The following is a 23,370-nucleotide window of genomic DNA, read 5'->3' on the forward strand; positions in this document are numbered from 1 at the left end:
TACATTTAATAATTAATTTATTTGATAACTTCAACTAAAACCCCAATAATAATTGTTTCATAAAATGTTCTACTGTCATAATGGAAATATCGAAGGCATTTCAAAGAACTCTTAGTCGATTAGAAAAGTTCCATACAGTATACAACAAATAGATAAATAGGTACTGTATCTAGTAAGCTACGTTACAATATTGTTGTAAGAAATCCCTTTCCCTTGACTGATTGAATGTACCTTGAGCTCACCTAACAGGAGTCATTTAGAGTAATTTTATCACCATTTTTGGTCCAAATTAGTTTACCTATCTCAATCAGACCGAGTCTTGGGATTTCAAGTTGATAGGTACCTACGTTTTGTCCCAAAGCAAAGTTGGGCCTTTACTAAATTGCCATTCAATAGGTCACAACATCAACTATTCGTTACATAGGCATAATATACTTCCGATTTCTGTACAAATGTATTAAACTAGCAATGAAATTTTACAGTGAGCTCGGTTGCCGTGTATAAAAAAATTGGCCCTTTGTCGAGAGGCTTTCCAAAAATTTGGACACCTGTTCGAAAAAGTGAAAATGTTACGAATAAATGTCCACTAATATTATGCTGCCACTTAGAGGTTATTGAAATTTAACGATTTTAAGATCTCAGCAAGAAACTACCCATTAGTGAACACCACAAGGAATTCATTATAGCCTCTGCATATGTATGTATAGTATAGATATGTAGAACAATAACTTAATAATTTTAATTCGTCTTCGACTGGTAGTTAACAAACGTTAATACTTTTTATTTATCTTTTATATAATTGGGTTCTGTGATAATTGAATGGTTCTTAGAAGCTGGTTTTTCCGAAAATGAAGTTCCCTGGTTCGGACGGGTTTTCGGAGATGAAGAACTGCTTCCACAAGGTTTCGAATTGTTGGTAGTTCACTTCTTTTTGACCCTAAAACACCAATATGATTATACGTAAATAGCTAAAGAAAGAATTTATTTCACGTTCGTTTTACCCTTAATCGACTGAATATTAAATGAGATCGTTTTATTTACCTACCGAGTAAATCTGGCTCTTTAGAATTTGAGAAATGATTACGGTGGTGCTATAAGAGGTTTCTGGGGGCAAACAAGTGGAATCGGGTTTCATTTCTTTTGTTTTAGTTTCCGTTTTCTGGATATCGAATTTTCATCGGTTTTCCAGCCGGACATCGAAGGAGATTAAATCTATTAAGGGATATCCAATAGAGACACAACTCAGAACTCATTTTAAAAACGTATGTTGCTTATTGCCAGCCCCACTAACTGTGGCCGAGTGGCTCACACTAATTGGAGCTTATTGTGCTGAATTACAACAAGTGGAAATAAAATGAAATATTTGTACATGCTGGTCAGTTTCATTTAGATCTCTACTTATCGCTATCTCGATAGATATGAAACTTGGTTAGATAGCACGAGGTAAACCGTTCAGGCAGTTTCATATACAGAGTGGCGCAAAATTCGTGCAAAAGATGTTAACGAGGTGTCCACGTAAAACAATGCGGCAAAGTTAAGGTGCATTCCTTGTAACTTTTAGATTTTTTGAGACACTGAATTCAAATTTATTCCTCATGTGCTCATTATCATCTTCTAAAAACTTATCTGTCCCCCGTTACTGATTTTTTCTCGAATATATAATTTGTTTTCAACTTTTAAGATTCTAGAGCTTTTTTTATTTTATTCTGAGCGCTTACCATTAACTTACGAATATGTACTATTTAATGGTGGTATTGAAAAAATCCTCTCACATATAACCTTAACTCACTAATGAAGCGGCGTTAATTATCTTTTTTTTTACATTTGGAAAATAAGTTTTAGGTTAAAATGATCTCTGAAGTAGGGTTGAGTCTAAATCTGGGTGCAAAAACATTGGTTTACCCACCCCTGACATTTTCTGGAATGCGTCTCTGCACTCTTGGGCTTTCAAACCATAGGAAGAACAGACGCTGGTGAATTCATCGATGTCGATGCTGCCATCCCCACTGGCATCTTCCAAATCGAACATGAACCGTTGGTACTGGTTTTGCCATTCCAAGGCGTTTTCAGGACTCTTCGAGTAATCTTCCCACATGGAGGCCCATTCCTCGACGCTCACCTACAATAAATCGAAGCTCATATTAACTTCTTCACTACCCAATCAATCATAGAGCGAATGTCCTATGATAAAAATCTTTCAGCCGCATTACTTTAAACATCATTACTCTGCATGCAACACACCTATTATTAGTTTCTACCTCAAAAGACAAAGCCTAATTAACCCAAATTTATGAAGTGCTAATTGAAATTTTAAATACTTTTAACAGAAATATCATTAAAAACGCCGCTTTTGTGTTGTCTCGCATTGCCCTTTGAGCCGAACAGTGGGGGCTGTTTCCTTATGGTGATTTTATTTAACACGCAAATTGAAGTAGAATTAGCTTAGAGATAAAGTTGATTAACGACCCCAGTGCTAATGGCACGTACTGTAGTCATGAATTATAAAGTTATATTCTTGGGAAGTGTATAGGTAGGTGGGCATGTGAAGCTTATTAAGAGCTTACAAAGTGGAGACAAGGGTCGATGCAGAATAACAAAAAGCTGCACTTGAGATATTTCGCAATTATATTGCTTCAAGCTGAAACAAAAAAGGAGTGTGTGTAGCACTCATTTGGAAGAGAGTCCGGGTGAGTACAGGAAAGGAAGGCCCGCTGTTGAGGCGGTAAGGAGAAATTGAGAGAAGCATCCGAACAATAGGAATTCGAAATGTTCCTAATATCGGGAAACAGCTTGAATCTAATCTCGTTTTTAGAAGAATATTATAAATCTCAATTATAAGCGCCCCAACCGAGTTTCTCCCCCAGTGCACCTGTATACTCGATGCTATAAATACAAAAGTTAATTAGGTTAAGTGCCCCTAAAACGAATTTCTAGCATTTCACATATAACATTTTTTTCAGCTTTTCAAATAGTAGTAGCTGACAGGCACAAATTGTCTATGACTAGTTCGAATGAAACTTTAATGAATCTTATGTGGCACGTAAAGGAGGCTTGTGAAGAGAGATTTGTGTTTTGGCCTTTAATTAAAGCACCATTTACATACATGCATAATTTGTCTTAACAGCGCACACTTTTCTGTTCAAATTTTAATATAAAAGCGTCGAAATTCCTTTTGAAATGCAAACGTTTTGCCAAGATTTTCAATTTTACTTAATAACGTGGCTTCTGATGGTAATTAATAATTTAAAAAAAAATGGAAATAATAATGGTGTTAAGGCAAAAAACTGATTTACCTGTCCATCCTGATTCGCGTCCGCTTTTTGTCTGAGCCCCTCCCAGATTTGAATCATGCTATCATAGGTCTTCTTGTACTGTTCACTGCCTTGAGCCCATCCTCTTAAGGAACAGATTTTCTGAAATTTAAATTCATCCATCAAAAAAACCATCTAACTACCCAATCAAAATCAGAATCAATTATGTCTTTGGAAAAACTGAAATTTAAATCTTCGCCCCTCGTTAAGTTACTTGGGACCAAAGCTTAAATTGTCCAAGTGCTTGTCGCAGCATCGAATCATGGATGAAGATTCTATCTCATCCGTCCGTCTTTCTAGAGCATAAAGACCAGAAAATGCTTCAAATGGTTTGGAAAATGATGAGAAATTTCGGCCTTAGTTGGTCATTTAAAGTATCTCCTCGTCCGAGAGGACGATAGAATCGATCGCCGAACGAGTCCAGAAACCTTTAAATTTTCCCCCTGTTCTGTCTAGTGTTTGCTTCTACTGTTTTTACGCCTCATTTCTCTTATGGGAAAGTATGATCTTCCTCTTGACTCTCAATCCAGTATTGACTCTCTCCATCTCAGTCAATTGGAAGCTCCTGCAGCCCCTTGAAGATAATGATCGTGACTGCCGACATTGAAGCTCGCGAAATCTCCAATGTGAATAGTATTTTCCCAGAATTAGCATCGAAAAGTTTGCAGAATGGAGAACTTGATTTTCCTCGAATTGGCATCATACAGCTAACATATTAGCACCCAGCAATCAGTGCTGTTAGTGATTCTTCCACTGTGATTAAAAAATAAGGTGGTTCAAACTTCGCGGGTACTATAAAATCATGAAGTTATTTTTTTGTAGGTTGATAGTGAAATCTTTGGAAAGTTCTATGTTAATATATTGAATTGTTACGGAGCTACACCCGCATTTTAAATAAATTATTGAAGCGTTTCGCGTCATTTTCGTGAAGCCGTTCGCTTCAAGAGGCCAGAATTATGGGCAAGAAATTCTTCTTGGTGCTTGCACCACGATAATTCACTGTTCCACACTGTATTAGTTCTTCGAGAACACCTTCCTAAAAAAGGCGACTCATATCCTTTCACAACCAGCTTATTCGCCTGATTTAGCATCCTGGGACTTTGGCTTGTTCACGAAGCTCAAAAGACCGCTAAGGCGACACCGTTTCGAATCGATTGAGGAGATAAAAGTCGAATCGAAAAAAGAATTGAAGGCCAGCCCGGAAAAAGACTTTTCTAACTGTTTCGAGGAAGGGAAAAAACGATGAGAAAAGAGAATTGGATTGGACGGGGAATACTTTGAATTTTTTTAAAATTTATTTGAAAGTATAAATAAAGATTTTTCGTGTTATAAATAATTTCACTTCATTCTTTGATCACAGTAATATTGTTGCTCTGTACTGATAATTGGCGATGCTTTTAACAAACCCACGTCCTTTAAGGACCCTTTTAATGACCAGACCGCTTAGGGTCACGGGTCCACAATTGCCCAGAATACTGGTCCAGTCCCTGGAACTTACCTCTATGGCTTCCTCAAAGTCCTTTTTGTCAATGGTCCCACTTTGGTTGACGTCTGAAAGAGAAATAGGAAAATTTGTTAAATAGCGTAACAACAAAAAACCCTGTTGGCGTGTCTGCCTTTAACCTCAAGCATCCAATTTCTATTTTAAATTTCATAACCAGACTCTGATAAATTATTAACTTTGGAAACCTGAATGTCGCCTCTAACTACTAACCAGCAAAATGTGGCAAAGTTCCTACACAGGACACCGTTTTACACAATGGAGATTTCTGCCTTTGATATGCAGACGTTTATAAACCGATTTGAGACCTAGTTCAAGACTGAAATAAATTACCTCTAATGGATTTGAAAATTTGCCCTTTGACTACCGGAGAATTAATATTTTATTCGCACTCAATTCCATTTTATTGTAATTGCGTGAAATACTCCAATAACACGTTTTCTGTTTACATTCCTAGCGTCCTACCGGACATTCGGGAGAAGAGCAGCAATGTGGCCGAAGCTAAAAAGAGACCCCCTTAATTGGAGGGATGCGGTTTTCGACTTCATTTTGCATCTTCTGGGGCTTTACCCCGTCAGCAATTGTTGCTCATTTTACGGAGTTTACGTATTTTCCAAAACGACTCTCCACGCGATTGGTATAATCTGGTGGTTGTGCCAAGAGGACTATGCCTATTCCGATCGACTCAGCGACACCAACGCCCTCATCACTCACACGGGGACCATGCTCTTGTTGAACTGCACCAGTATGTACAGTAGCGCGTGTGCTGCTTTTCTTCGAAAAAGCCACTTCCAGAAATTGAAAAATCGACTAGAAAAACTGATCGAAAATATTAGAGGAGCTATGGAGATCCAGTACCAGTGCCACGACATAGCCAGGATGAGCTGCTTGGGATTATCCGCTCTCCTAGCAACTGCAACTATAGGGCTGAACATCAGCATCCTGATTTACAAGGATATGGACACTGGCGTAACTATAGCTTTGGTAGTTCACATGTATATCAGCAATTTGACGATTAAACTCCAGTATTTCAATGAAATCTGCAAATATAAGCAATTAATTGCTTTGTGCAATAGAAACCTGCTACCAAGAAGTAAGGCAAATGGGATGGTTTTTGTAAACGAAATCGATTCGCTCAGCCCCAAAACAGTGGTCCTCTTTAGGAAAATTTTTGAGGATTTCTTCGAGTTGATTGAGCTGCATAATCAGGCATTTGAAACCCAAATTCTGCTTCAATTTATATGCGCCGTGGTGCGGCTTTTGCTATTGTATTACGATATTATGCAAGGCTTTTTGGTTGGGAATAGCGAATATTTAAATGCAGATTTCTACGGGGTCCTCACCCAATTAATTTTGTTAGGAGTAAGTTTGTGTTTCCACTAACGACCAATTGCTCAATTGTCTTATCCTAGACTTCGTTAATTCTCCTTACTTTTCAATGCACGAGTGTGACGAATGAGCTCAACGCAACTGCAACAATTTGCAGTCAACTTGCATTGAATAAGTTCGTTAATGCCAGAAATCCAGATTTGACCCTAGTGGAAGTACTAATGATCTTGGCTGACCGAATGCGCCTCAACCAGCCAGAATTCTCAGCACATGGATTTTTCCCCATTAATCGAAGGTCCTTGTTCATGGTCGGAGGAATTGCGTCTTCGTACTTAGTGGTGCTGCTGCAATATGGGACACACCTGCAAATGCGAGTGCCAATAACCGAAGTTCTTTTCGAAAAAGAATTTCCATAAAATCCAGTCGGAGCTTGGACTATTTGCAGGTTTCCATGAGCGCTATCTTTCAGGTGATGACTTCCCTTTGAGCAGTACTCACGTTGGTCTTTTGACTGTAAGTAAGTGCTTTTTAGTTAGCTGGAAGCAGGTTTAAGAGAAAGGAAAATAAAATTGGATACGTGCTATGGATAGTGCCTCCATTTATACTCCCGCAGTCTCTTGCCAGAGCTACTAAAAGAGAGCCGAGACGTGCAATTTTCCTTGCATTGAAAGGCCTATAAAATATAGGGTGTCTTTAAAAGCTCTGTCCAAAATTCTATCACAGATTTATGAGGTGAAAATATGAGGATTAAATGCAATTTACTTTAGACCAGAAGTGAACGGTTTTCGAAATACACAACGCCAAAGTGAAGATTAAAATAAGGAAAAAAGTTTATTACTTCGTTTCTAATACTTTTGCCAGAATTAAATGCCGCAACGAAGGTTTTGAAGGGCGAGAGATCCGAATCACATTGCAGAGGGCGCTGTCAGCGCTAGGCGAACCCTATTTAAAGGGGCATAACTTTTTTTATCACGCAGTATAAAATCTATTTTTGACTAAATTTCTGTTTTTTTTATGTTTTTCCTGAGACGTCTGAAATTTGAACTTCGCTGCAAGTCTTGAAAAGCAACTTTAACGTACATATTTATTCGTGTGGTAGAGCGAAAGAAATAATAAAAAATTATATAGTCAAATAAACATGTGAAGATATAAAAATAGCGATAAGAATTAAAGAGGAATTGAACGTTTTGGACCTTTTCGTCTCAACTGCAGGAAAAGAGCAAAATTTTGCAGGAGAGGATTAGCCACAGTGCAAAGGTGAGTTAATGAAGGAGTTGGCAAATAACAGGAGTAAAACTCACACGACTAATGTTGACGGAGAAGCGCACCTAAGAGGAGAATAAGGGGCCTTGAGGTGTACGGATCTTATAGATGAACAAAAAACTGGTCGTGAGTGTCCGTTCTTGCCCGTTCGCGGGACTTGAACGTTTGCAAAAAATTGCTATGAGCGATAATGTGTCGGGTTATCGGGGCCAGGCCGAAAATCGGCCAGACCCCGACATTTTCTTTTATTGAGAAATCCCTATGAAAGATAAAGGTCCATCGCTTTTAAAGAAACAGAAAAAGGGGGACCACGATGCTATCGTGAAAACCAAATTTGCGGTTGCGAACGAGTTTCATTTGATGTTGCCATTTAAAACTTGGAAATACCGAAACTTGCCGCGGCAATTGGAATAAAACAACCCTCGTGCCTATAAACTTAATATTTAAAAAATGCAAATTTGATAACCAAGCAATTTGCCTTTAAAATGAACTTTATTCACGGCTGTATAACAGGTATAGCAAGCCAATCAATATCATTCCGCACAAGAAGAAAAATGTCTTTATTCGAAATAGGCGCAGCTGAAGTTCTTTTGGGGAAGACGTTTGAGTAACCGGCTCTTGATGTAAACCCTGCGAATGGGTATTTAAAATTTAAATGCCCCTCGAGGTTCGTCTTTAAGGCAATAAAGGTGCGGTGAAGTTTTTTAAACGAATGCAAGAGCCATTTATATTCCAGAGATGTTTCAGTGGACTCAAATCGTTGAACATCCTTGAATTTTTTTGGTCCTTCTCGCGAATAAAAATGCGATTCTGTCCCATTTCGCCTCAGGTTTTCGCCCTTCCAAAAAATTCGGCTAGATGATGATACATGGAGCAAGCCGGCCTCGTGGGAGGGGGCAGGGCGGCCCGCTCTTCTGGTCGACGTTTGTTTTTTTTTTTTTCTTTTTTTTTTTGAGGGAGGTACGGGGGCCGTGATTAAAATTTTCTCCGAGGGCGGCAGGCTCGCCGGAGCCGACCCTGTTCATGGGGCTTAATAATAGAAACCTAAGATGCATCAAAATTCAGCCGGCAAACTTGCTATAACCCACCGAACAATGAATACTCTTATGAAGTCAAGTTTTCACTTACGGACCTTATATGTCACACACACACAATAGCGAAACTGGAGAAATTTTCTTCTCATGGGTCATGCGGCACCACTAAGTGATCGTAAAAGCTTGAAGATGCAGTAAAGGAGCTCCCCTTGCGAACCCTGAGAAGTTTGGGGTTTAATTGAATTACATAAAATACTGACCTAGGGGCCGCTTACCGCCATAACAGAAAATCGTTACCGCGAATTAATAAAATAGGAAGTTTCAAATAATAAATTAACCCCCGATGGCCTACATAGAGCTCTCGCCTCAATATTGTGTGCCTGCATTTTAAGTCCGACACTACGGATTCTTTGATAAATTGCGGTAGTAAAATTGTTTTAAACTCGCATGAACGATTTCTGTGAACTCAGTCAAAATTTTCCCTCCTTAATAATTAAAATCTTAAAAATGGCCTGCCACGCCGAGTTTGTTTGAATAGGGGTAAGTTTAATTTCAATAGGATTTTTTTCCAGCCCCAAAAGGGGGGAAATAATTTCCTTTAATAATCAAACTTAAAATCCTGCAATTTCCTCTTTACGAATTAACATTAATAAAATTGCTCAGGGAATTTACCTACACTGCAGGATTATTCCCAAAGGATTAAGTCCAGGATTATTGTTTGTGAATGTTATGATGTGCTGTTTTTAGAAGCGTAAATATATAATGCGGGGGAAATACCTATGTGCATTCGCGAGTTGAAGATAGGAAGCACTGAGAAAGCTCCGGAAAACAGCTTTTAACGGCGTAGCCGACTGTTCTCAACAGCAACGTTGTAGGTTGAACACTTCAACGCAATTGCCACTGGCGAACATTACGGACGCTCAACCAACACTACTTCCCAATAAAGCATCTGAGTTATATGCCGTTTTCTGTGATCGTTGATTTATCGCCAAGTATCTGTGTCGATGTTTCACTTAAGCGACTATACAGACCCAGCCACGAGTGTGAAAATTAAAGCCGAGAAATAAAAATGCTAACATCATCACCATCCTCATCATCATTATCATCGTCATCGTCAGCATCTTTGGAGATTGAGTTATAGCGATCCACCATAGACTGCGCATCTAAAATATCGCTCAAGGTATCAAAATTTTATAGGTGAAAGCATAATATTTTAAGTTTATCGCAAATGACCCAGATGGAGATTAGAGTGGGGAATAATATCAGGAACGGCGAAACCTCCAAATGGAGAGAAAGTTGCGGATTATCCGGGTGAAATCTTGGAACGCAATCGAAATCTCGGGATCTGTTTTCGAATTGCGATACATTTTTGAAACAAACCTCGTTTCTTACCGCTATGCCACAACCATGGAAGTATGGTCAAGACCAGGGGTGGGGACCCGAATCCGCTTCTCCTCACTTCTCATTCGCGTTATAATGAGTCAGCCGCTTTCGAATATTGCGGGTTCGCAGTTAGCCATGTGCGGCCACAATGTGGGGAAAACCAACGATTATCTCGGAACTTCGTTCACATAGAGATCCGATCAAAATGCAAATGTTAAATAACATATTGGTCATAAGTTTCAATATACGGGGTTGCTCAAAAAGGTGCCCTAGTATTTAACGTTTTCATTTCAAACGAAACCCCCCGCACATTTTTCCCTTGCTGAATACTTCCAAGATGTTCAAAATTAGTTCGTTTTAAGTCCTCTATCACTATTTTCGGCCATTTACTGAATGCTCAACTCTAATATACGTTTTTGATTGGGCAATTGCTCGACGTTTGTAAAACATTGAACTAGGAGGGGCATGATAATATTGGGGGCAGTGATCGGTCTCGACCATCAACTTTCGTCGGGCTTAAAAGTTCACTAATAAATTTAGAGCACATTGAAGTTTTGAGTGAGACGTGAAACACGGGAGACGGCCGCTATTATTAACAATATCCCAACGACGTGTCGACAATAATGGCATAACTGACCTTTTATTGATCAGCATATAAAAACTGCGAAGGAAAACTGCGCCACTGGACTGGAAATGCTTGAGAATAAAAAAAAATTGGATGAGCTTTCTTGGAAAATAAAATTCTCTAAGGTCCCTATTATTACACAGGGTGATTCGTTGGGAGTTGAACTTGGTGAAAGCCGACGTAAGGGACAGTAAAATATGACGATTGGACGTAACACATCTTATAACTATCTTGCGTGTTTCAAAACTACAGGGTGGTAGAGGTTGAAATTTTATTTCGGCTTTTAGTCAAGCAGCGGGAGTGCAACCAAGTTCAAATTCTAATTAACGTAACAAAAAAACATCTATTGCTACTTAAAAAAGGCGTTCTCGTTTAATCCCGATATCTCTCTTCGTTTACGAGATCCTCATCCACAAGCTAACTCGTTTCGTGCCATTTCAAATCCATAAAAACCATGGTGGCTGCAAGTGCGCCAACACTGGAATAATGTTATTCCACGTCGATAGATGGAAGTGAATCTCCATGGCCAGCGAGAAGTCCAGACCTCAAACCATTGGACTTCTCAATACTGATCATGTGTGCGATTTTTTCGCGTTCGTAGCAGTATTCCGGGTGCACCGATGCGGTCTCATGTGCACCTGGCGATTTTGCAGGTTTACTTCCCTTTAGTGACAAGAATATTCCTGCAGACACCAATAGAATGTTAAATGTGCTAAAATGGGGGAATATTTTCAAAATGGGCAGGCATTTTTATCGCCTCGTCGAGAGAAGAGCTACACAAAATTCCTTTTTGGTTGTATTTGAATGTCTCACTTCGAACAAGGAGATTTCAGCGTTTGAATTTCAGTTTTATGTGTATGTAGAGGATTGTGAAACATCGCAAGGGAATTCTACGCTGCCAACTTAGGACTTCCAGTATTGTGTTTTTAGGGCTCTGGATAATACAACTCCAGATTTTTCTATCTCAAACGGTCCATGGGGAATTGCTGATTTGAGGAGCAACGAAGTTGATATTCTAAGGAACAACTGGTGCTAATGGCACAGTTTCTTATAACTAAAAGATATTAGATTGGCAATATTAAAGCGATAACGAGGAGATGGGAGCAATTCTCTTGCGGAATGAATCAATTTTTGTAAAGCTTAGGAGTTTATGGGCTCGTTCCAGTGTGCGGTCTGTAGTAAGAGGGAATAAAGTTTATGACCTTCCCATCAGGAGTTATTACTTTTAAGCGGTTCTTATTGAGATTTATAGCACTCGTTTGTTGTGTAGATGGGAAAACTTGCAGTGGTCACCTATGGAGAATGCTGCGCATTTACTTACCGAAAAATACGTTAAAAACGTAGAGCAGCTTCTTCTTTCTGAAGTCTGAGATGGGCATATTGGCTAGTCGGTTCTGCAAAATTTAAACTTCAATTAGAAATTAAAAAAAAAAAAAGCAGTTATTGCTGAAAATATGTGGAATCATTCTTTGGGAATGAGACGAAATTCCCGAGTTGTCGGAAGTCTCTCGTAATGGAGCACATTAGGGAGATATGAAAAATAGTGGCCCTTGAGACGAAATTTCTCCGTCGTAATAAACCTTCCTCGAGGGCATGTAAAGTGGGGCAGGATGTAGTTGCTTTATAAAAGAGTGGTAGATATATGTAAACGCGCAAAAGTGTTTGTAGAAGGAAGGAAAAGCATTGTATTCGAAAAAGGGGTTATTTAAGCCCTTGGCACTTGTTGATGGACGTGATGGTATGGGTTGAATTTTTCTGACACAAATCTGCAGACGAACGGCTCCTGTTTCTTTTCCTCCTGCCTGATTGATCATCATTGAAAGATAGCCGCTAATTTTTCTATAAGAAAAGGAAAACCACCCAAAAGCAATCTTTTTCTTTAATTTTCCACCAATTATAGCTACCACTGTGAAAATAAATCTGCCTTGAAATGCAATTAAAATCGCGTTCTGTGTTCTGTTTCGCTTCCATTGTGCATCTCTTCCGCCACTTTCCGCTTTTGCAGACCGCAATAATGGGATAAATTTCCATTAGGTGTAGTAATCGTGATGATACTTATGCTTTCCAGAAACATGCTGAGTCTTCCGGTTATTAATTACATGACTCATTTCGAGGCATAATGTAGTTCACTTCGAATTGCTTTTGTACCAATAAAAAGACACCTGACATTTCAGGTAAGTAACCAGGGGGCTATCTGACGCTTCTCTTAGTCTTTTTAAAAATTTTTTCATTAAAAAATTCAAGATAAATTGATACGCAATCTCATTAGTCGATTTCATGCAAATTGTTCACAATGTTTCTCTCCTCGAATGCACGCTTCTGGACTTTCTTGTATGGACTCATCAGCTAGTTGCATTTTTATAATCAAATTCTTTTCTGGAGTTGATGGGTTGGAAAGCCACTTTGGCTGCTAAGCGATCCCAAACGCAAAAATCCAGAGGCGCTAGGTCCGGCCTGCGCGGAGGCCTGCTTATTAATGATTTCCATTCAGTCACGTAGTCATCTGCCAAGCCTCTTGGCTATCTGGCGTGTGCCATTCGGAGGTTTCATTCTTTGAGGGTTCTGATGATGTTTTCCTCAAAATTCTGATTTTTAACGAGATCGAAATCCCAACTGCTCCGACTTTGACTAATGTTCCGTTACTGGGGGGAATATACGTTCTAGGAAGTGACGTTCACATTCTCCAACAGTTTCAGAAGCTTTATAGTTACAGTAAACGTTCGCGGTGAACCGAAAGTTTTCCTTTGTCGTTTGCGACGTTCCGAAGCTGGACATTGCATTGTACGCGTTGTATGCTAAATGCGTAACTCTCGGGCTTCTTAACACCTACAAGTCGTTTCATGCATTCTACAAAGCAAAGCTGAGCCGCTTCCAGGCAGCTTCCATAACTAAAGCGTGGCAACTACATCGGAAGACTAATGGACAAATACATACCCCAAACAAATTGCGAGGGATGACGCGTGACATCATTTCACGCAGAATGGCTTTCCCATAATTTAGCGTCTCCATCCCAAATTGGACAGCCTACCTGACAATTCAGTAATCCTAAAATGTAAACATTGAACACATAAGATACACAAGCAACAAACAACAGTGAGTGGGGATTATTTGCCAGGTACACTTCAACAAACACAGCATTGGTCAATAACAGTCAACATGATAATTTGATGGGATTAGTGGCAACGGCAGATAATTTGTCTCAATACATTACACCCAGAATTGCCGTACGGCTCTACATGTTACATCTCCCCCCCCCCCCCCCTCCTTTCGCAAATTCCCGCCCCTTCGTTCAAACTTCCTCCCCCTCCACGTGAACTTTTGAGCAAATTGTTAATATTTTCAAATTCAAAGGAAGCATGAAATGGGGTAAAAATCTCATCTTTGGACGTCTGCTTATTTTGTAAAATGTTGCTTACGTCGTCGGTAGAGTAAAATTTTTAAAATTCAAACGTGGGTGAAAGGCACCTCAAATTGAAGGCTTCACAACACTACATTCAATTGTGTATTTTGACTTGAAAACTGTCGGTTAGTTTTTGGGAAAAACAGGTAAAAATTTGGTATAAAATGCAATACCAACGCCGTAAACTAGAGTGTAAACAATGAAAAAACTCATTTATTGATAGGAAATATGTTTGTTTTTGATTTTGTGCTTCGAACAGCGTTTGATTATTTTCATTTACTTTTTTATTATCTTTTTTAACCAAAGGCTGTGACCACAAAATCCAATAGTAAACAAATTTCCTATCAATAATAAAAGAGTTCTTCAATTGTTTACGTACTGCTTAACTGATTTTGTATTGAATTTTTTACCAAATTTACACCTGTTTTCCTTAAAAACTACATGACAGATTTTTGACCTGATTCACCACTGGCCGTACTTTCGAAAGACTTTTAATTGGAGGTCTCACTTGACCCATGCTACAATTTTTTTTAAATCGACTATTTTGCGCCAGCGGTGATGCAAGCAACATCGAAAAAAATTGTATTTTTTGTTTTCTTTAGTGTTGCTTTTGAATGAAAAAAAAAAAAAAAGTGAGGGGGGGAGAGGGGGGGGGGGGTGAAATTGGAGCCGCACGATATAACAGACATAAAGACTCGTGTAAAGCCTAGTAAACCCCCACAATAACTCCGACTGTGACAAACTTTTAAGTGTGAAGGCAGTTTTGAATTATTTATATTTACTTGGAAAGTTCCAAGTGCTTATGGATAGTAATTTAGGTTCCCTATGGTTGAGATTTCTTTATAAACCTCCTTGAATTATGAATTCGGGGTAGAAATTGCATGTAATTATTTTCACAAAAGCTGCTAAAAACGCACGTGCATGTCAAGGTTGGTCGAGGCCATTATTTCAGAAAGGAGCAAAAATCCCACTCGAATAAATTTTAAAGGGTTCACTCCAACGAGCCGAGTGGTTTGCAATAATGCATCCTGTCCTCTCTCAATAGAAATCTCTTGCCATTTCTTATCTCAACTCTCAGCTTGTGAACTCGAAAAAGCAAACAGTTCAATTCGCTAGTGATTTTTCTACACAATACTTTTGAAATGCGCTGAAAAGGCAGAATGCATTGCAGGCTGCAAGAAGGAGAATCTGGTGGTTGCTATTTATTGTCCTGGGGAAGATTTAAATCGAACAGAATTACGAGTAGTTTAAATCAAGCAGGGTCCTCCGTAGAAAAATGGGGTGCTTGGATGTTGCCTTGGAAAGGTAATTTTTTGAAAAAGATTTATTGCGTGTTTGGGCCCCTCGAAAATTCCTAAGGTCAACGCTGCAAGGGGATTCTTTTATTGTCGGATTTAAACTCAATTTATATCTTTCAACTAAAGCAAAGGAAGGACTAATTCGGACGGCAGCCAAGTGAGACTCAAAACGAGGATGGTGCACGAAGAGAATGCAGTATGTCCCCGGATGGGATCGGCAAGGGCAGACTTTCTTAATTTTTATTTCTCGAGAAAAAAACGTATTTTGCACGAAAGTTTTCGCTTCTTCCACCTCGGCCGAATCAGTTCCCGCCGTTTCAAATTTCCTTTTCGTGGCGGGGATGGATCAAAAAACACTGGTCCATTTAGTCCAAAATTTTTCCAAATCCCAAAAATTAATCGTCGCTGGGGTGAGAACTATATTTGACCGTTTTGGAACAGGCAAAAACTCCCATGAAGAATACATTACTTTCGCAAAACGAAAAATAAAAAACATTCTCCCTTTGGCAACTCCATCCGGGGCATATTGTGCGTTTTCCATTGAAGAGTTTGACTGCCGTAAATTCTTGCTGAAATTGGTTATTTGCCACCGATCACAAATGGAGAACAATGGACGTTTTCGGCAAGCGCTGGAAACCATTTCAAACAAACTGGGTGCGTTAGTAAGCTCGATGTCTGGGTACCGCGTGAACCCTAGGCAGTCTCTAAACGAGAAGAAAATTACCCGAACGTGCGGATATCATGTAACGAAAAATTACATCAGACTAACTAGTAATTTCTGATGTTCCCCGGTATATTCACGAAAACCCCCCTTTTAATTTCACAAAAGGTGATTTTCCATAAAAATTCAATCCACAAAACGAAAATTGATTAAAAAGGGAGTTTTACATACCGATAATCATCACTTGGTACTGAATAAACCTTTTGGAAATATTCGGGCGAAAATGACGACGTAAAATAGGCCAAATCCGAAGAAATGGATTTCTAAGGGTTTTTAAAATTCAGTGAGGAACTTTAATATTCATCATATCATCTTGAAAGCTGGAAATTTTATTGCCGAATAAAAGTAAGACGTTACATTCAGAGGAAGCAGTTTCAGGCAATTTATAACAGCAGATTTTAAATTCGTTATTAAATTCTGTTTATATGATGATGTTTCGAAGCTTTAAGAAATTAGAGTGTTACAAGGGATGTAATTTTAATTTTTTAAAATGGAAATCGAGAGCTTAACTGAAAAAATTTTAATGAATCGCATGGAAAAGGCAGCAGCAGACATCAAGTAGGAAGCTCTACACTTTGGACGTCGAGATATTAAGGCCGAATGTTTTTGGTATTTCTCTGGAGACTCTAAAAACATTGCTTGAATTTACAAAAGGTCATTAGAAAGAATTTATGTAGATTTGAGATAAGAAATCATCCAGGACTAAGGCAATCCGCGAAAAAGCCGAAAATTCCTTCGTTAAACTCGCTGAAATTTATTTCAGAAAGGCTTAAGTCTGGTTGATTTACTGTCTTAGCACGTCGGTAATATGCTCATACAAAGACGATGCTAACGGGTACATGGGGAAATCGAAAAAGAAGAGTCTTTTCCGAGTTTCATGACTTTTATTGCCAGGTCAAATTGAATTGCCTCTTTATTGTTTAAAGGTAAACACGTTCGGCTTACAAAAATGCACTTTATAAAGTTAGGAAGATACCTGAAATCGCCAATATTGCTGGAAGTGGAAGTGAAGGTTAACAAGTGAGCTGAGAAATGTCCATCATTAACTGTTAGTTTTCATTTAGTTGAAGGAGTTTCCTTCGTTTGAGAAGATCGCCTAGAACGAGCTTATTTTTTGAAAAAGAAACGTAATCGCATGTTTTAATATTAGCAGTTATCTACATTAGTTCGGGTTAGCGTTGTAATGAGCATGAACATTCACAAGTTAGTAGGTAGATTTAGCCTTACAAGGAGTTTTAAAAGTTAATGGTGGCATACCAAGCGCCCTCCGACTTTAACACTGCTTTTAAGGTTGGCCCATTTGTCCATTTTTTTGACTGGAAAAAAACGGTATGTGGCTATCATCGAATAGAAAAATTGAAAATATAAATGATGAATATGATGAATAAAATTAGAAACTTCAATCAATATACGCTCTTACATAAGATTTTTCATTGACTTCATTTAATTGACAAGAAAACCGTAAAACATGTTGGATGGTGATGAAGGTGTACCCTTGGCAGTTACAACCACACATGCGATGTATGCACGATGGGACGCCTCCGCTTTTTCGTTTAGATTTTTTTGCTCAAGGATACGGGATGCGCTACATCGGCTGGGGTGGCTTGGCCTCCGCCGCTTCCAGATCTAAACCCTTTAGATTTTTCTTATTGGAACATTTAAAAGACGAAGGCTATCACGCAGAAGTGCAGAACGTTGATAAATTGCGAGACCGGATTTACAATGGCGGCCAATAATTGGCATCATCGGGTCCAAGATGGCCCTCAAACCAATGGAAACAATTTCGAAGAATTTTTGTTGAACATGGATAAATAAACATCAATTATTGTTTATCTCTTGAGTTATAGGGGTTTTACTGGAATTTTTTTTTGTTACAAATGAACGTCTCATGTAAGAGTTGATATGTGGTTGAAACATGTCCAGTAAGTTGTGACACACTCTGTACACGTACATCGAAAAAAGACAATTCACAATGTGCTGATACATTAAAAACGGTGAAAACAAACAAACAACAAAGAATGAAGAATTGAGAAATCCTTAAACACGATCCGAAACTCGTGCTCTTCCATATCCGAAAACCATTTTTTCCACTTTCTGAGTCTGAAATGGATGAAATCACGCATTATCGGTCGATCGTGTAATGTTTACTTCCATTGTGCGTGATGCGGGTAAACAAACCTTTAATTAAACAATCCCCTTATAAAATTTAAAACAATGGTCCTCCCCAATGGAGAGGGTAGAACGTGAACCGCGATTTAAAAATGTTTGATCTTTATTGCGTAAGCTCCATTCTCGCTCTAAACGAACTCCCTGGTTTCGAGCAAATGAAGTTTAATAAAGTTAATTAAATCTTTAATTTACTATCCTCAGGATGGGGGATAACGTATGAACTGACCTACTTTCAGTTATATTTTTCTCCCCTTATTACGATATGGAAATTTTGATTAGGCACTCTCGGGAATATTACATATTTGTAAAGTCATGTGACATCTACTGAATGCCATATAGAGCGACTCACATAATAAAATTTGTCAAAAAAAGGGAGCCACGCGAAGGCGTTTTGGGGATAGCTCCGAGGAAAGTTCGAAAATTCACTTACAAAGTTCTTGTTTTCCTCCTCTAGTGGAAATTTGTTTTTAACGTGGCCCGAAGGCCACACTTGTACTGTATGGTTTCAGAAGAATTTCAAGGCCGAATTTTCAATTACGCACTTTTCCATATTGCAGACGAAAAGCGTAAATATCAAGGGACGCAAAAATTTCAATTTGAAAAATAATTTAGACAAAGCCGTGAGAGCAGAAAGTTGAGTATTAGCAAATGTAATCAAGGGCGGATAAGATTTCCCTCAAGGGGGAAAATTTTCACTCCGGGAGCTTGACGAAAAACTGAAGATTAAATGGAAAGAGATTGATGGTATTCATTTGCAATAATACCCGGTCGCCTTGTTTGCGTTACGGAAAATTGACTGGGACAAATCACAATATACAGGGAGATCGAAAAACATACATAACTGACCAAGCCTAAGAGAATAAGACAGCTTCGGTACTGGAGTCACCCTTAACGAACTTAACCTGGCTCTACAGGGGAAGGGACCTGCCGCATCGTTAAGGGCCAACATCCATCAAAGTATCGTTGTCTTTGGAACGAGGGTCATTTACATGGAAACCAAATAAGTTTCTGAAGCTTTGAGTAACCGTCCCAAAGTGACCTTCACTGCATTTGCAAAGCTTCATGTCTTCAGAAAATCCTGAGCAACTATCCTCAGAAATGCCTTATCCTGCAATGTACCGGCTTTTCCTGATGAAAATTCCCTTGAAAATACGTAATGCTTATACTCGTATTGCAACTTCCAGGATCCTTGGGTCAAACAGTTTGGTGTATCGACATCCTTCGAATTAACAAACAAATAGCCCCCTTTTCCGGGCTATTGTAGGCATCTAAAATCCATTTTGGCGCTGATCCAGGCTTGTTTTCGAATACATGTGCAGAATTTACGATCTCAAACCATTATTCGTCAATAAAGTTTGTAAGACTGAAATGATAAATGTGGCCATAAAAGTCCCCTATGATATTATCGAAATGCAGGTATTGGATTTGGAACGGGAGACGGAATTTGTAGTATAGATGTAAGGTGATATTAGTGCAGTATTAGATAAAGGTTTTCAAGGGCTCTTCCTAATGGAAATTCAAGGTGGGGAACTAATGGCACGAGGGTGAAATGTGAAACTGCGGCAATCAAAGAGAATATAAAATGATTTTAATTAAAAAATCCGTTGGACTAATTTCGAAGCATTGGAATTGTAGATGAAGCTTCCAGTTTAACTGTTCTGTATCGTGAGATTTTGGCGGAAACTGGTAAACTAGCCCTGTAACTAATCACCAACGTTTTTAGCCCTATTAACACAACATGCCGACATCTCTGAAATATTCTAAGCTCAAAGACAAACTGACTAATTTATATTTGCATTCGAAAGTCCCCAGGATGTAAGTTCCGAAAGCTAACACTAAGCCTCAGCTTACGTTCAATAATTCAAACTATGGAGGACTAATCTTTAATTTATTATTTAGAATAAATTGCTCCAATTTAATTTTAATTACTACGCTAATAACAATCTCGACTAACTCGTACAACATTAATTTCACCTCGCCCTTTGGGAGTTTGACCTACTGAAATGGCACTTTCTTTGGACGAACAAATGGTCCTGAAAGGGGGCTCATTTAAGAAAAATGCCAGACATCATCCCACAAATGGAAAACTTAGAACTTTTTTTGAGCTGAGAGGTGACAAATGGTCGACTTTTGACTGTTTCGGTAATATTTCATCGAGCCCTGAGACCTCAGTCTTTAACCCAGAAGTCTGACCCCTCCTTACATAGCGTATCGAGGATTATCTATTGAGAATTGGCTGAAATTAATCTTGTGAAATAGGAACTTTTTGAGCCGTATCTGGGTTCATCTCAAGCTTCTAATCTCTAAATGAATTGCACCATCCGAATTTATAATATAAACTTAGGTTTGCTTAAAGGACCTTTCAGCTTTTATTGCTCCCTCGAAAGCGAGCAATTTTCCAAGTTTAAATGTTATTTTTCTACGACACGACGTTGTCCTAAATAGCATAAAGGGAAGGAAAGTATATTTCGCTCAAAATAACCTAAATAAATATCATCATGGCGGCGAAAGAGGATAATTTCTCTTTTATCCATAATAAAGGGTCTCTGTCTCTAAGCCTTCGGAGCTGCTCTCCAAATTATTGAAAACTCGAGGAGAGCCATTCTTCATTCTTATCTAAATGTTATGAATTATTAACTAATTGTCCAAATATCGATTATCGGCTCATATTTTTCCACGAAAATGCGGTATGTTACGGCAAATATTGAAGAAGCTTCTTTTTCACAGAAATATGGAGCACTCAGAAAATGATTTTTATTTATAAAGGAAGCAGTGGCGTATTGCAGTTTTCGAATAAAATGTGCAGGATCGCATCAATGGTCAAATAAAAAAATATTCTTTTCCCCTTAGAAATATTTCTCTACACACATTTTATGCTCTTCAATTTGCTTAAAGAGATTTAAAGCGGGAACGGTCTTGATATCAGGACACAGGATGGGAAAAAATTAAAAAAATACATTTTTATCATCCTGTATCTCAGAAAGGAAATGAAAACGGATCCATGTTGATATGAACTTTTTTTCTTAAAATCATTCAAACTCTGAATTGTTTACGTGCTATTATGAAACACATCGGATATAACATGAAAAAAAGATAGCAGAACGAGAAAAAGAAGAAAGAACAGACAAAAGTAGATAAATAATTATCCAATTTCCCCTCCCTGCTTATAATTACCAGAACATTACTTCTTAATCCAGAGAGACAGATTCGATATGTGCACAAATCCATTCGATTAGCGATCGAGGATGAGTGTCCTTGTGGATTTTCAATTATGCGAATTTGATGATGAAGCTGCAGAGAGCATAAAATAACACATGGAAGAACTAATCTCAACAGGATACTATAATTCCCTACTTCCTGTTTCAATCTTGCATGTAAGCTAATTAAGGAAGTTGTACCTACATAATTAAAGGCACGAATTTCACAAGGTGAAGTCGGGAGATACCAAAAGTAGTTATAGAATAATTAGTCGAAGAACCAAGACTTGCCCTTTGTAAACTTCCAAATTGGTAAATTGAGCTCCGTTCCAGATAGTTTAAACTAAAAGAATGCTAGAAGCACACATATGTTAGTTAGGGTCATAGTTAACATGGTCAAATGCCTCGGTTGGGTTTATTGGTAGGCCTGTCAGGTTCCTGTCCAGTTTAAGTCTTTTGGCCCGATTACTCTTCTGCCGAACAGATTAAATCTTTTTTTGAAACATGCTGGACATCACGTAGAAAGTACTTCATGGTCTTCACCTTCTCAATGATAAGGAGAGTTTTGGATTTAATAGAGAGAAATACACAGGTGCTCACAGCACCTTAGCAGTCGCGTGGTTCTATTGTATAAATATCGATGTTTACCTTTTTTTTGTAGTAAATTTGTTTTGAGGCAGTTTTTATCACCTTTCTCTTCGGCAAAATGCGGACTCAGGGTAGCATTGCGTTGTTTCATAAATACAAGCTTTGAGTTAGAATCTTGTTAATGCTACTACGGATTCTATGACAAATTATCCCTTTGCCAGCTTTGTCTATTTGTCACATTCAATTCGCACGATCCTCGGAAGAGTTGAAAACACGATATACATGATATCATTAATCATAAGCTGAAGATAAACAAACTCGTGTCTCTAAATATATAAGGTGTCCAAGAAACATTGGGACAAATGAGTACAGCACGCTAACAGATAAAAGGATAGGGCAAATCAGCCTTATGGAACATTCCTGTTTTTGAATTTATTGAACTTATTCTGTAAATTGAACAAAAGATTTCACAGTTTTTGAATATCATAATCGTGTTCTTTTTTCCCTCAAGCATTAAATACTCATTTGTGTCATGGTGTGTAGGACACCCTGTACATGAGAAGATTGACATAATGAGCAACCAGAGAGAAAAGCAGGTGTCGGCATAGAGGATTGTTCTTGTGGTTGGTAATTAATTGGCCCTTACCGCTCACCTTGGACTAATATATACATTTTTTTGTTTATCTTGTGGGTGTCACTCAACTACCCTTAAGTGGCAATTTTCTCAAGCAAACTTATAACTTTAACCGTGGAAACAGTAAGTCGATGCCTATCATGCATCTCGCCATAGTTGGGATTCAGAGAGCGCTAAACTTTAAATAAATCATTATTCAAGACGAAATTGGAAATAGTAAAACCTGAAGATATGGATCATCGCAGTGAAAAACGAGAGAAGTTTAGTCGCATCTCGAGGCAGTTTGGCGGTTTGCCCCGAATGAAATTAGGTTTTCAAAGGAAAGTTTTTTAGTGCCATCATATAAGGGTGAACCCTTTTGCATGGTGCCTGAAAATTATATTTAACTAAGCAGTCCTTGAAGAACCTTAATAGAATTATAACGGACTTTAATTGTATGGAAAGCCGTACTTGGCTTTGCTTCTCATTTGAAGTGCGAGTATGCGTTTTGGAAAACGTGAGGATTATACATCCTTAACAGCAATAACTTCATGTTTTACCAAAACAGCTGTCTCCTCGCAAGCTTGATCTTTATTTAAAATTTATTCTGTATTTCTTGTATATTATTTTCCCCAAATACATGTCTCACCCTTTGCGCTATTATCATATTAGTACGTACGTACTTACCAAATTAGTGCACTGTAAGGCAGACCTATGACAAATCCTGACGATGAATTGATGAAATATGCTTACCTGCAACCAAAAAGTCAATATATTATTAAACGAAAATTTTAAATTCTTGTAGGAGTTTTTCCCTTTTCAAAATCGATCGACCGTCCGCCACGACCAAGGATGATAACCCACATCTCAAGCGCGTGCTCCGTGTGTTGCCTAACAACGGTTCAATCTCCCAGTCAGACTACGGAACAGTGAGTGCA

The 23,370-nt window shown here is 38.4% G+C and overlaps 1 protein-coding gene across 3 annotated transcripts in view; it reads right to left on the reverse strand.

Annotated features, from left to right (window-relative positions):
• Scp2 (Sarcoplasmic calcium-binding protein 2) overlaps positions 1 to 23,370 on the reverse strand; it is a 47,344-nt gene continuing 23,974 nt past the window's right edge. The window contains exons 2-7 of one of the 3 annotated variants that reach the window (XM_066282134.1): positions 13,381 to 13,491; positions 11,768 to 11,840; positions 4,810 to 4,862; positions 3,294 to 3,413; positions 1,907 to 2,119; positions 1 to 937 (exon numbers count right to left, since the gene is read on the reverse strand). In XM_066282134.1, the coding sequence (XP_066138231.1) occupies positions 827 to 937; positions 1,907 to 2,119; positions 3,294 to 3,413; positions 4,810 to 4,862; positions 11,768 to 11,840; positions 13,381 to 13,455 (645 nt within the window). In that variant the 5' untranslated portion in view covers positions 13,456 to 13,491 and the 3' untranslated portion in view covers positions 1 to 826. Of the gene's footprint in view, positions 938 to 1,906; positions 2,120 to 3,293; positions 3,414 to 4,809; positions 4,863 to 11,767; positions 11,841 to 13,380; positions 13,492 to 23,119; positions 23,143 to 23,370 lie in introns of those variants that run through there. The other 2 variants (XM_066282136.1, XM_066282135.1) reach the window with 2 other exon arrangements.

This window comes from Euwallacea fornicatus, chromosome 5 (assembly GCF_040115645.1).
Source record: "Euwallacea fornicatus isolate EFF26 chromosome 5, ASM4011564v1, whole genome shotgun sequence".
Taxonomy (NCBI): Eukaryota; Metazoa; Arthropoda; class Insecta; order Coleoptera; family Curculionidae; genus Euwallacea; species Euwallacea fornicatus.